Here is a 15128-nt window from a genome sequence, read left to right on the forward strand (position 1 = left end):
GAAGTTTTTGGGTCATGGTCATAAACTGGAGGAAATTTGGCTGAATAGGAGAAGCGAAAACAAACAGCAGTGGACAGCTGAGAATTAATATATTTTACCAAAATGATGCTGAAATATGCGATCAGTGGCCACTTTATTAGGTACACCAGTACACCTCCTCATTGATGCAAACATCTAATCGGCCTATCATATGGCATCAGCTCAATGTATAGAAGCACGCAGACATGGTCAAGAGATTCAGTTGTTCAGACTGGGGAGGAAATGTGATCTAACTGACTTTGACCGTGGGATAATTGTTGGTGCCAGATGGGGTGGTTTGAGTTTCTCAGAAGCCACTGATTTCCTGGGAATTTCACGCTTAACAGCCTCTACAGTTTACAGAGAATGGTGCAACCCCCTCCCCCCCCCCCCACACACACACACAAAAATCATGCAGTAAGCGGCAGTTCTGTGGGTGAAAACACCGTGTTAATTAGAGAGGTCGGGGGAAATTGCCAGACTGGTACAAGTTGACAAGAAGGCAATAGTAACTCAAATAACCATGTGTTACAACAATCGCGTGCAGAACAGCACAACACGTCGAGCCTTGAACTGGATGGCTACAGCAGCAGAAGACCATGAACTCAGTAACTCAGAAAGAAAACAGTAACTCAAACAACAGTCGTGTGCAGAAGAGTGGGCCCCGAACGTACAGCGTGGAACTTTGGAGTTCTGCAGTGCCTAATAAAGTGGCCAGGAGGTACCTAATAGAGTGGCCACTGAGCGGATAATGTGGCGATCACTAATAGACTGCTGAGGAAAGAGACCAAGAGAAAGATTTGTAATTTAGAACACAGTAAATCTCTGCAGTAAGAAGGAGAAAGAACAGAAATTGAAATTGCCGTGTGTTTAATATTTCAAAAATATTTGAATAATCTTGTACATATATTGGTTGATTAAGCATTCTTATTCATTAAAACAATTAGTTATGGGTTACATTTTGAAATATGTTAATTGCCCTCATCACCACGTTACGATGTGATGCATGTATGCCTTGCACAAAGTAAAGATGAAGCTATACCCATATTTCTTGGACCCTCCCTGTTTCCTTTGCGTTAATTCAATGTTTTGAAGTTACAAAACATGACAGAAACAGTCTCAAACTTGCATTTTACATTTCTGATGGAATGGAATAAGTTTTCACTAGCAATATCTGCAGAACGTGGTCAAAAACATTGATATACTCTTTTCCTACCTGAATCAGTCGGCAAGTAAAATACTAATCCAGTTAAGAAGGAAAAGAGGAGACAAGGAATGATGACATTCACAACAAAATAAAGAGGAATACGCTGCATGATGAAGTGGTAGGTGATATCCAGGTAGGGAGTCTCAGGACAGCAGGTATAATACACCCAGTGCTTCCAATTTCGATAATCCTTCATGATCCACTCTCCACTCTCCATGAAGGTACTCAAATCTGGGCGGTCACTTTCCTGAATAAAATCAGAACATTGTAATCAACAACCAAATTTATATCAGGGAAGGGCTAAAGACCTTCCAGATCCTTTTTAAACAGTTTGGTAAAGTAGGATTTTTCCCTGGCTTACGCAGCTCTGATTTTAAGATGAAAGAATTGTAATTTAGACACAGGAAACCATGGTCATAAGTTCAAAAGTCAGTTAGAGAAGAAGCTTGAGGGGATCAAAAGAGATGTTCTTCATGATCATCCGGATAAAACAGGGTTCACCTAACAGGTAACTACTGGGGGAGGGGGAAGGTCAAAGAGGAATTTCCACTCAAGAAACCTTGGGTTGTAGCTTTGCTTTTGATCTACTGAATGATGATATTGATATTCAGTGTGAAGGAGAGGGGAAGAGGCACAAGGTGTTAGGCGTCATGATTGGTTAGAGTAGACTCAATGAACTGGACATTCTCTTCCAGCCAGTCATTTTCCTTGGTTCATCTTTTATCAACCATATTAAATTCAGTAGCTGTTATGTTAATTAACTGTTGCATATTTATTACTTTCTTTACTTCAGTGCTCAGGTTAACTTCTACATCCATTTTCCACTTTCAATAAGTTATACTAAAATGTTGTAAATATAATTAGAAGCAAGACGAACCTGTTATTTGGCATAAATCCACTTCTCTGATCCTATCTATCTATTAGTCTCTTGAGCAGAGATGGGATTATTTTGTTAAAGGGCAGTTTCTATTTGGACGACAGACCTTGCTTTAATTGGTAGTAAGTTTCAATCTTTGTTTTGTATTACTTAAATCTAAGAGGTTTTCATAATTTCATGGCATGACAGAAAGGTTGCAGCTATACCACAGCCCAGATGTGTGTACAGCTTTGGCCCATAGACAGACCAAACATTATAAGGGAAGTATTAGTCTTCATTAGCTAGGAAATCAAAGTGTTTTGTTTTATAATTAACCATAAAATAATAGATTATCACATTTAAAATTGAGATTATTAGATTTATCGAATGCATACATTTTAACTAAAAATGTTCATATGTACATATCACAATGTATTAGCATAATATAAACTACATCCTATAAGTACTGTAGATATTTTTCAGATCCAGAGTAATCACTTAGCTGGATCTCACCTACAATTTTATCATGCAGCAATAATTCTTGTTAGTGAAAATCATTGCATTGTAGCTGAGAAATAATACTTAGAGCACAGGAAACTTTCATACACAGCAAAACCAATGCAACAGCAGCAATCTTTCTGTACTTTAAAATCCTTCTCCGGTACCACCTTTTAAGATATAAAATGTAAAAGGTGAGTAGTAGCAAACAAAGAGTGATATGTATCTCTAAGTTAGTTTCATACAAAATATGCATATCTTTTCCAAGGAAGCTGGGTATAAAATTTAAAACAAATATCCTTCAGAGACTTGTTTGAATGTTGATAAAACATTAAACATTTTCATTACAAAAATACCATGTGTTTTATCTTACTTCTAAGGAGAATCCCAAATATATAAAAAATGAGGAGATGAGTGTGGACAAGAGAGAAGTGTTGGAAGAGGGGGACACCGTGATAGTTAACATAATAGATAAAAATGCCCTGAACCTAACCAGTTAGACCACAAGATCATAAGACACAGGAGCAGAATTAGGTCAAACGTGGCCTGTGATTACTTCTCTCTGGAAACAGGCAGCTGAGCGAATGGATCTTCTGCACCTGAAAGCAGGGAAGGCGTAGAGCACCACATAGGCCTCAGTTGATGTGCAACTGCCACCCCAGCCCATCAATGTCCTGATCACCTTTAACGGTTTGTCACTCTCAAAGGCTTTTGAGCCAATTTTAATTGTACTGACAGTTAAATGCTAGCATATAATTGAAACATTAAAAAAAAGTGAGATAAATTATCTCAAGAATTTATCCCTGGCCACAGAGTGAGTGGCACTATTCAATTTTAATACCACCCTGGCATCGGGCAGAGGGGCAGATGTGAGATGCAATCGGCACCCCCTCTTCACACATCAGTACCCCTCTGCTTGTACTATATGGTGACTCTACTGGCAAAGCAGGAAACCCAAAGTACAGCACCCTCTGTTCGGGACATTTTGCATTTGCATATTTCAATCTGTGCTTGTGCAAGTTTGAGATAGACTGTACAGGGATGTGCTGAACATTAGTGATTGCAAATGCAGATTTGAATAGTTCCGACCATTTTCTAAAGCTTGTGCTCTTGCAATGCGGTTGCACCACCAGAGGTCCTCCGTGAGCTTTGACAGTTTTTGTGCCGGAGCACAAAACACAACAAACATTCATTTCACCTCCAGTACAACAGGAGTGCCTGAACATATGTGTTTGAAGAACCGTTTCCCTTTTCAGTATTTCCATTCTCATGGCATGATTGTGTCCCAGGCTACTGAGCATGTGCAGTGGCATCAGTGTTTATTTCATGACACTTAGCATCCTTCTACCACGGGAAGGAAACCCGCAAACGGCAAGGCCTTTGAACTGGAGTTTTAACTGGAGGGTTGAGCCCTGCTTAAAAGGGTCTGTCTATTCATAGCTGGGTTTTGCTGGCAAGTCTAAGGAGTCCATGTATTTCCAGCTAGCTGGCTTCCTTAACTTTTCTCCCTGAGAAGTTACTCCCACCCCTTGCCATTAATATTAACAGCCATTAACAGCTTTAAGTTCCTCGGTGTCCACATCACTGAGGACCTCATGTGGTCTGTACACAGCAGTGCCTCTTTCACCTTAGATGGTTGAGGAAGTTTGGTATTGGCCCCAAATCCTAAGAACTTTCTACAGGGGCACAATTGAGAGCATCCTGACTGGCTGCATCACTGCCTGGTATGAGAATTGTACCTCCCTTAATCACAGAGCTCTGTGTTGCGAACTTCCCATGATTGAGGACATTTGCAAAAACAGGTGTATAAAAAGGGCCTGGAGGATCATTGGGTCACCCCACCCACAATCTATTCCAGCTGCTACCATCTGGGAAATAGAACTGCAGTATAAAAGCTAGGACCAACAGTCTCAAATCATAGTCACACTGATTTGAGTATATTTCTATGTTACATTCGCTGTTCTATTTATTATAAATTACTATGATTGCACATTGCACATTTAGACAGAGGCAAAAGATAAAGATTTTCACTCCTCATGTATGTGAAGTATGTAAGAAATAAATTATAGATGTCCTAAAGTAACCAATATCCTCTTCCTCTCATCTCCAATTCTCATGTGGAGGACATCCCCTCCCCATCATCTAACACCCCTCACTTCCCCTAAAGATCATCTCTCCATTTTCTCACCAATACATAATATATTCAAAACTCATTTGATGTCACGATCTTCACTCCAACACCCCAGTCTCCACCAAGCTTTGATCCTCTCACTGATTCTTTGACCTTCTCCCACCCTCCACGATCTCCCAGACAACCCTTAAGTCTCTGAATCACACTCCAATACTTCCTGCTGGATGTCCACTCTCTGTAGCAAGAGATGTCTGCTCTTCCCAGGAGTTCATCAGGTGCGATGTCTTGAGTTTTGTGCATATGAAATATTTGAACCTGGGAGTCTTCATCAGGTCAAACACAGGGCCATTGCTTGAGTGCATGTGATTCAAGAGCTTTCAGAAGATTGGTATAATCCTATTTGTGTAAGTCATATCCTCTTTCCCGATCACACCCAGTTTTCAGGCTAGTAAACCCCTCATCCATCAGTTCATAAATGTGTATCCTTCCTATGCAGTTTTTCTGCAAGGGAAGCTATGCAGAGACCACCAATTTGAGGCAGCTACTTGCCATGCATTAAAAAGCCATTATCATGCTCATGACAGTCTTCTCAATGACAAAGCACACAAAATGCTGGAGGAACTCAGAAGGTCAGGCAGCATCTATGGAAATGAACAAACAGACAATATTTTGGGCTAAGACCCTTCTTCAGGACAGTTTCAGGTTTTCTTGATGACTGCTGGTCTCCCAGGTCTTTATGTTGTGTAATATGTCAGAAATTGTATAACTTTTTGGTCAAATATTTTCAATGAAACCCTCACAAATTGGTAAAACATTCAGAAATATGGGAATATTTAATACTTAAGAACAGTCTTATGGATTATGTTATACTGTATACTGTATAATGTTATACTGTACAGAACAGACTACTGATATGTTCATGCCAGAAATCCAAATGAAAATATTACTGCTAAGGGATTGGCCCATCTACAGTAGTGCTGAAGCTTGTTGTGGAAATCAGTGAATTGTTCTAACACAGGAGACATTCAGCCCATTGCATCTATGTGCTTAGAAATGTAGAATTTGAAGAACTTTCTATTCTTGGTGACGTTGTTGGAAGACTTCAAGCTTCTAGTTGTGACACGAACCTGGATTCAATCAAATGTTGATCCAGAAACAGACTAGAAGTGGAGCATTTGGATGATCTAATGAGGATTAAGACATATCTTTCACCTAGTTGTGAAATTAATTTGGATATTGTTTATAGACAATGGATTTGTAATAAACACAGACAAGAAAAAGTTTATGAAACATGAATGATTTACTTTACTGTATTGTATTTCATTATACACTTCAATTGATAAATAAAATCAAAAGTGCTTAAAATGGGATAAAGTGCTAACATGACAATAAAATAAAAAAATAAACATGAAAATGAAAGACAAAAAGATGTTAGTTAAAAGCAAGGTTAAATAAATGGGTTTTGAACTGGTGTTTAAAAGTATCACTTGCGTCTGCATCCATTACACAGCCTTCTCTACGTTGGCGAGACTCAACATAAACTGGGGGACCACTTTGTCGAGCAACTCCAATGTATCCAAAAACAGAGTTTCCTGGCATTTTAATTCCTATCCCCATTCCCACTCCAATTTGTCAGTCCGTGACCTCCTCTTCTGCCATGTTGAGGCAACTCTCTGGGTGGAGGAGCAGCATCTCATATTCCGTCTAGGCAGCCTCCAATCTGATGGCATGAACATTGATTTCTCCTTCCAATAGTGTTTTCTCTTTTTATTCCCTCCCCCTTTCCTTTTCTTGCATTCCACACACTGGCCTCTTACCTCTTCTCCTCACCTGCCTATCACCTCCTCTGGTGCCCCTCCTTTCCTCCCATGGTCCACTCTCCTCTCCTATCAGATTGCATCTCCTCCAGCCCTTTACCTTTCCCACCCTCTCGCTGGTCCTCCTTCCCTTCCCCCCATTCTATTATTCTAATGTCTTCCCCCCTTCTTTTCCAGTCCTGAGGAAGGGTCTTGGCCCGAAAAATCGGCCATTTATTCATTTCCACAGATGCTGCTTGACCTGCTGAGTTCCTCCAGCATTTTGTGTGTGTTATATCCCTTACAGGTTTAGGTATTGAATTCCACAGTTCAGGAGTGCAGTTCAAAAAATCTGACTTGCCAATTATTTTTTAAGGGAGATTATTTAAATTTAAGTTTAAGAGACCAGCGGAAGAAGACCTGGGAGCTCAAGCAGGATTATAAACTGAAAGGGATTCTGTGATGTACTCCATTCCCAGACCACTAAGAGCTTTAAAAACAAGCAAGAGAACTTTAAAATCAATACTAAAAGTTACAGGAAGCCAATGCAGAGTACCAAGGGCAGGAGTGGTATGCTCCCTCATCCTGGTTTAGTATAGCACCTCTGAATGAGTTGAAGTTTATCAATACATTGCTTTGAAAGGCCAGTAAAAGGGCATTGCAGAAATCTAGTCTTGTCAATATAATTTTTAATATAAAATAAATAAATGTTGGTTCTGAAGGATTTTATGTCTTGGGGGATAAACCTATGGATGAGAATTTCCAATGCTTTTGTCCACCATGTAATAGAATCTTACCAGACATTATAACTTAGCCCAGGTGCTTGATGTGAGCTCACACAATTCTGTAAATCACGGTGTGATTTTTCCTGCATGTAACATACATACATATGGAGCTGTTGGGCACAACTGTGGCATTAATCAAAGGGTAATATATATCATTCATGCAATTAATTAAGTACACATACTTGATTTATGATTACATGAAACTCAAGTGCAGATCTAAGTCTTAACCAGATTTTGACTGTCTGGGCTGTTGCAGAAAAGGCTGGCAGTAAAGATTCTTGCAGGATGGGTCTTCTATCTTACAGTAAATTCCTGTTCTAACATTTGTGAACACACCATCTTTTATCTCCACAATCCACCTCCACTCCATTCTAAAGTTGTTATGAAACTTGAATACTGGTACCTAATAATGTCCTACCTGTCAGCACTCCATTATTATCTCACCAAATCCCACTCCACTGCCTTCTAACTCTCCAGCCTTCCATAGACCTTCTGTTTGTTCCTCTGAGCTCTGATGTTCTCTTCAGCCCCCTCTCTGGTCATCATACTTGCAACTCAATGCCAATAGCCATCTTCCCAATGCCTATCCTTGCAACAAGCAATCTTATCCAGACTTCATGCATTTTCACCCAAACCCTTAATCTTCCCTCATTCGGGGTTACTCCCAGTCTTTTCCCAGACTCAACAACTTCCTCCTCTTTGGTTCATTTCAACCATCTTGCTCCCCCTCCCCCCGAGATGTATAGAGGAGAGCATTCTGACTGTTTGCATCACAGCCGATACGGAAATTCCAATGCACTGGGTCACTAGAGGCTGCAAAGGGTTGTAGACTCAGCCAGCTCCATCGCCAGTACAACCTCCCACCCCACATCTTCAAGAGGTGGTGCCTTCTGAAGGCCACATCCATCATTAAAGACTGTCACCATCGGGGGCACGCTCTATTCGCATTACAGCTGTCAGAGAGGCGGTACAGGAGCCTGGAGACCCACACTCAACAATTAGAAGTTCCTTCCCTCCATCATCATATTTCTGAATGGCCCATGAACCTATAAACACTACCACATTTTTGCACTATTTATTTATTTTCTAATTTATAGCAATTTTTTTGTCTTTCCTTTGTACAGCTGCTGCAAAACACGAAATTTCACATCAGATAAGGCAGTATAATAAACCTGATTCTGATCCACCCTGTTTTTATTCCCCGCAGTTAAATCATCTGTCAGTGGGAGATCACTAGGAGAAGGCCTATCACAGGATTATGACTCAATGTGCATGCAAAGTCTTGAATTGGCAGTTTGAGTAGAGCCGTTCCATCATAAGACCATAAGACATAGGAGCAGAATTAGGCCATTCAGCCCATTGAGTCTGCTCCACCATGGATCCAATTCAACCCCATACATCTGACTTCTCGCCAAATCCTTTGATGTACTGACCAATCAGGAAAATATCAACTTCCACCTTAAATAAACCCACGCACTTCACCTCCACTGCAGTCAGTGGCAGAGCATTCCACAGATTCACTGCTCTCCTTAACTCTGCTCTAAGAAGTTGCCCCTCAATTTTGAGGCTGTGCCCTCTGGTTCTGGATACCCCTTACGAAACATTCTCTCCACATCCACACTATCTAGTCCTCTCATCATTTGGTAGGTTTCAATGAGATCCCCCACATTTTCTAAATTCCAGTGAGTACAGGCTCAAAGCTGCCAAACGCTCCTCATATATTAAATCCTTCATTCCCAGAATCATTCTCGTGAACCTCCTCTGAACTCTCTCCAATGACAGCACATCCTTTCTGAGAAATGGGGCCTAAAACCGTTGACAATACTCCAAATGCGGCCTGACTAGTATCTTATAAGGGCTCAACATTATTTCCTTGCTTTTATATTCTATTCTCCTTGAAATAAATGCCAACATTGCATTTGCCTTCTTAACCACAGACTCAACCTGTAAATTAACCTGTGGGAGTCTTGCACAAGGACTCCTAAATCCCTCTGCACCTCTAATGTTTGAACCTTCTCCCCATTTAGATAATTATCTGCACTATTGTTCTTTTTACCAAAATACGTTATCATACATTTCTCAACACTGTATTCCATCTGACACTTTTTTGCCCATTCTTCCAATCTGTCGAAGTTCTGCTGCAATCATATTACTTCCTCAGCACTACCTACCCCTCCAACTATCTTTATATCATCCGGAAACTTTGCCACAAAGTCATTAATTACACTATCCAAATCATTGACAATGTGAAAAGTAGCGGTCCCAAAACTGACCCCTGAGGAACATCACTAGTCACTGGCAGTCAACCAGAAAAGGTCCCCTTTATTCCCACTCGCTGCCTTCAGTGGCTGTCAGCCAGTCCCCTATCGATGCCAGTATCCTTCCTGCAATGCTATGGGATTTTATCTTATTAAGCAGGCTCATGTGTAGCACCTTATGAAATGCCTTCTGGAAATCCAAGTAAATGGCATAAACTGTCTTTCCTTTGTCCACCCTGCTTGTTACTTCCTCGAAGAACTCTAACAGTTTTGTCAGGCAAGATTTCCCTTTTACAGAAACCATGCTGACTTTGACTTATTTTATCTCCTCATCCTTAATAATAGACTCCAACACTTTCCCAGCCACTGAGGTTAGGCTAACTGGCCTGTAATTTCCTTTCTTTTGTCTTCCTCCCTTCTTAAAGTGTGGAATGACATTTGCAATTTTCCAGTCCTCTGGAACATTGCCAGAATCAAGTGATTCTTGAAAGATCATGACCAATGCATCCTTTATTTCTTCAGCAACCTCTCTCAGGACTCTGGGATGTAGTCCATCTGGTCCAGGTAACTTATCAATCTTAAGATCTTTGAGTTTGCCCAGCACTTTTTCCTTTGTAATAGCAATGGCACTCACTCCTGTTCCCTGATGCTCATGGACCTCTGGCACACTGCTAGTGTCTTCCACAGTGAAGACAGATGCAAAGCTCCATTAAGTGCATCTGCCATTTCTTTGTCCCCCATTACTACCTCACCAGCATTATTTTCCAGTGGTCTGATAGCAACTCTCACCTCCCTTTTATTCCTCATATCACTGAAAAAACTTTTAATATCCTGCTTTATATTATTGACTAGTTTGCCCTCATATTTCATATTTTCTCTTCTTACAACTTTTTCAATTGTCATTTATTGGATTTTAAAAGCTTCCCAATCATCCAACTTCCCACTCACTTTTGCCACTTTATATGCTTTAACTTCCTTTGTCAGCTACAGTTGCCTACCCCTGCCATTTGAGAACAACTTCTTCTGTGGGGCATAGCTATCCTACACCTTGTGAATTATTCCCAGAAACTTCAGCCACCTCTGCTCTGTCATCATCCTCGCCAATATCCTCCTCCAATCCACTCAGGCAAACTCCTCCCTCACGCCTCTGTAATTCCCTTTATTCAATTGTGATATTGATACCTGCAACTTATACTTCTCCCTCTCAAACTGCAGTATAAATTCCATCTTATTATGATTACTTAAAGGTCTCTTAAGGGTTCCTTTACGTTAAGCTCTCTAATAAGATCTGGGTTATTACCCAACACCAATCAAAGAGAGCCTTTCCCCAAGCAGGCCCGAGCATAAGCTGCTCTAAAAAGCCATCATATAGGCATTCAACCAATTCTTTCTCTTGCAATCCCACACCAACCTGATTTTCCCAATCCTCTTGCATATTGAAGTCCCCTATTACAATTATGACATTACCCTTAGATGCCCTTTCCAGCTCCCTTTGCAATCTCAACCCCACATCTTGGCTACTATTTGGAGGCCTATATATGATTCCTATAGTGTTTTTTTTTACCTTTGCTGTTTCTTAATGTTCTCTGACCCCGTCACCTCTTTCTAAAGATGTAATTCCATCTCTTACCAACAGAGCCACATCACAGCCTAGCCTTCCTGCCTGTCCTTTTGATACAAAGTATATCCGTTGATGTTAAGTTCCCAACTCCGACCTTCTTTCAGCCACAATTCAGTGATGCCACAATGTCATACCCACCAATCTCTAAGTGTGCCACAGGTTTGTCCACTTTACTCTGAATGCTACGTGCATTTGAATGCAGAACTGAAGGTGCATACTTCGCCCTTTTGAATTTGCATCTGTGATACAATTTAACTCTTTGCTCTGTCTGCATCTGTACCTTCCTTATATTCATGTTACATCCATCACCTACTTGTAAACCTGCTGGCTCATCCTCAGCTCCATCACACAGGTTCCCATTCCTCTGCCTTATTAGTTTAAACCACTCCCAACAGCTCTAGCAAGCCCGCCCACAAGAATGTTAGTTCCCCTCAGATTCAAGTGCAACCCGTTCCTTTCGTACAGCTCATACCTGCCCCAGAAGAGGTCCCAATTATCCAGAAATCTGAATCCCTGCTGCCTGCTCCAATTCTTCAGCCACGCATTTATCTGCCACCTCATTCTATTCCTACCTTCACTGTTGGGTGGCACAGGCAGAAATCCCAAGATTACTATCCTGAAGGTCCTGCTTCTCAACTCCTTCCTAACTCCCTGTATTCCTTTTTCAGAACCTCCTCCCTGAAATGTGGAATCATATTAAAAAAAATATAGACCCACTTCAACCGGCCCTTTAAAATAACTGCAGCTGAGGAAGAAAAATACTTTGGGAACATTTTGCCTTGAGAAAAAAAAAGACTGTTCCTTAATTTATATCCCAGAAATCACCAAGTAAAGAGAGCAAAGAGTAGTGGTAGAAATACAAACGCAAGACACACCATGTACTTGTTATAACGTAATGGAGTCACAGAGTCATACAGCACAGAAACAGGGCCTTCAGCTCACTATGTTCATACACACCATTGAGTACCAATTTATCAAATCCATTTACCAGCATCAAGTCTATAGCAACAGACATTCTGCTGGAGCAACTCAGCAGGTCAAGCAGCGTTGGTAGGAAGAAAGAAATTAACAATGTATCAGGATTCATGCAGGGTTTCATCCCAAAATGACAATAGTTTCTTTCCCCCTACCAATACCGATTGCCCTGTTGAATTCCTCTGATTTGTGTTGCTCCAGAAATCAATGTTCCCTCTAAGGCGTGCATCTTTTTCTACTAGTATACAAAGGAATTTAAACTGCCCACAAAAGATTGTCACCCTCTACCTCACTGGTATGCTAAGTATATTTCACAATCATACGCAATCACATTTCCTATTCTGGTTTCTGATGCGAGCAATGTTGACAATGTGGTGTTTGCAATTCCAAAGGTGCACAGGGTGTGAAAGGGAAAAGAACTGTGAGTTCATTTAAAACAGAATGGGTTAATGAAACAGCAGAAACTGCTAAACCACAAGCTCGTGAGGTCAGGAACGTACAGCTACGAGAAATATTTATGTTTAATACAGAAACTGGTGTTCCCTGTGTGTATTGTCCTGGTGCAAAATTTGCTGGGGAATTTGCAAGTGGGAAGAAGCGGAGTGATATTTGGAAATGACTTTGTAAAGTGTCATTTAGTAAGTAAATCAGATACGGATGGAATGCAAAAGTCCGGCGAGAAGATCCTTCATTATCCGTTACACACCTGCTACGTATGAGTGCAGATGAATGGAAATGAAAATGATCAAACCCAGAGGAGATCAAACTTCTTAGCTGTTCTGCTAGCTGCTAAAATAAATATCTCTATATATAAAATTCAGTGTGCACATGCTGTTGTCACTGGGCAAAAAATTGCAGAGCACAAGATTTTTGTGCACACTGATCATTACAAAATAGAGGGAACATTGCTCCAGATCCCAGAATCCATTGTCCCTTTGGTCCCCATCGTACATGGTCTACAGCCTTCTATGTGTTGGTGATTGGACTGCTCATCTAAAGAATTCTTAAATATGGAGATTATCTGCCTCAGGCAGCAGATTCCAAACACCCCCTGGGTAAAAGAAAATCATTCTCAGATTATTTCAATATGATATTATCTAAATATGATACGCCTTACTCTAAACCTAGTTTTGGACACATATTAAATGGAGGAAAAATTACCAACCATCTGTCCTGTCCATGCCCTTCATAATCTTGAACACTGATTCTGCAATTTGGTTTCATAGATTTTCCTTTTACAAATTTGATCTTGTTTTTTTTTTGGTCTAAGATTTGAGCATTCTTTTATTGCATATAAGAAAATTAGCTCTGATATGTCAAAAAATATGAACCACAGGTTGTAACTAAAAGAGCCAGTCTTGCTGCCCTATTTCTGTTGGCTAGATTCATTGCCTGCAGTCTCCCTACACTTGTACCTGTTAGGACCAGATATGGAGGGTCTACCTTGCTGGCCCAAGATCTGCAAGACTCCAGTCTCAAGGTCTAAATGTCTGAAGAGCCTCAATGGCCCCATTGCAAAAACACACAGAAGGATTTGCAGCCAACAAACCCCCAAATCCGAGATTAGATGGATGTGAATGCTCTCAGCATCATTTAATAATTATCAACCATTTCTCACTATAATTGAAATATCCTTCCTTAATAAAAAATTGTAAATTGATAATTAGGGAAATCAACGTCAGCTTTGCCTCTTCAAGTCTTGGGATCCTGTATGAGATCCACACAGGGAATAGAAGTGTTCGGAATCAATCAGTGGGTCTGGGACCTCTGCATTTGAAAGTGTGTGCTCTGAACTCCAAGACCTGCCAGAGAGATTCTGACCAAGGAATGGGTATTTAAAACATTATTTAAATGTGTAAATATAAACTGAATCATGATTATCCTTCAATGAAGAAGAAAGGAATGTCAGGACCAAGTACAAGAAGACAATTTTTATGGAATTGCAATAGCCCATAGTAATAAGTACACTCTTTAATGGGGTGGCAGAGCAGTATTGCATTTGTCACAGCTCCAATGACCTAAATTCAATTCTGACTTTCAATCTATGCAGAGTCTGGACATTCTCCTGTGACTACACAGGCTTCCTCTAGTTGCCCCCTACGTCTCACAAATGCATGCGTTGGTTGTAAGGTGAACTGTAAATTATCCCTGGAGCGGGTAGCCGGTGGGAAAACCAGAGATGCATTAACGGGCAAATGCAAGAGAGTAGGTCACAGGGAAATGGGACTGACGAGATAGTTCTGAGCCAGCAGACACCTGATGGCCTCCTTGTATGTCATTACAAAATAGAAGGGGAAGGAGTACACACTGGCAGATGACAGGTAAAACCAGGTCAGGGAGCTGATGGGGTGGGTGGGTGAGGGCTGAAGTAGGAAGTCGGGAGGTGGTAGGTGGAAGAAGCAGGCATTTGGTAGAAGAGAGTGGACCATCTTCTTATTCTGGCTTCTTCCCTCTTCTTTTCCTATCCCGATGACAGGTTTTGTTTACTCCCCTCCCTGCTCAGCTCCTCCAGCTCTTCTATATACTTCCACTTCTCTGTGAATTATCTTAAAGTTCTCTTGTCATTCTCGTGTCACCCACTTCCCCTTGTAAAAATCTAAAACTATCACTGAAGTAGGTTTTCTGAGTTAGACACAACAAATGGGGAACAATCCCACCAGCACCCCAAAAAAAAAGACACGCTAAAATTTCCATCCATGGGAAGAAAATTAGGAAACTCTGCAACTGCTGTGGGCCCTACTGTGTTAACTGTGCCCAAGGATTATCCAACAGCCTATACCGGGCACATTAATAGATACTGAAAGGAAATAGAATTGGATTGCTCATAACTGAGGGATACATACTGGACTCATGCCTAAAGAATAGACATTTGGACAAATAGTGAAGGGCATACCGTATAACCACTCCAGTAACATTCAATACCTGAAGGAAAGGTTTTAAGTTTCATATGCACAGAGGGCACTAGATTTTATTTTAATATTAT

The 15128-nt window shown here is 40.8% G+C and overlaps 1 protein-coding gene across 3 annotated transcripts in view; it reads right to left on the minus strand.

Moving 5' to 3' along the window:
- chrna1 (cholinergic receptor, nicotinic, alpha 1 (muscle)) overlaps positions 1 to 15128 on the minus strand; it is a 40598-nt gene that overhangs the window by 7056 nt on the left and 18414 nt on the right. For all 3 annotated transcript variants that reach the window (XM_059966696.1, XM_059966695.1, XM_059966694.1), the window contains one exon: positions 1235 to 1472. In XM_059966696.1, coding sequence (XP_059822679.1) covers positions 1235 to 1472 — 238 coding nt within the window. The remainder of the gene's footprint in view (positions 1 to 1234; positions 1473 to 15128) is intronic.

This window comes from Hypanus sabinus, chromosome 4, assembly GCF_030144855.1.
Source record: "Hypanus sabinus isolate sHypSab1 chromosome 4, sHypSab1.hap1, whole genome shotgun sequence".
NCBI lineage: Eukaryota > Metazoa > Chordata > Chondrichthyes > Myliobatiformes > Dasyatidae > Hypanus > Hypanus sabinus.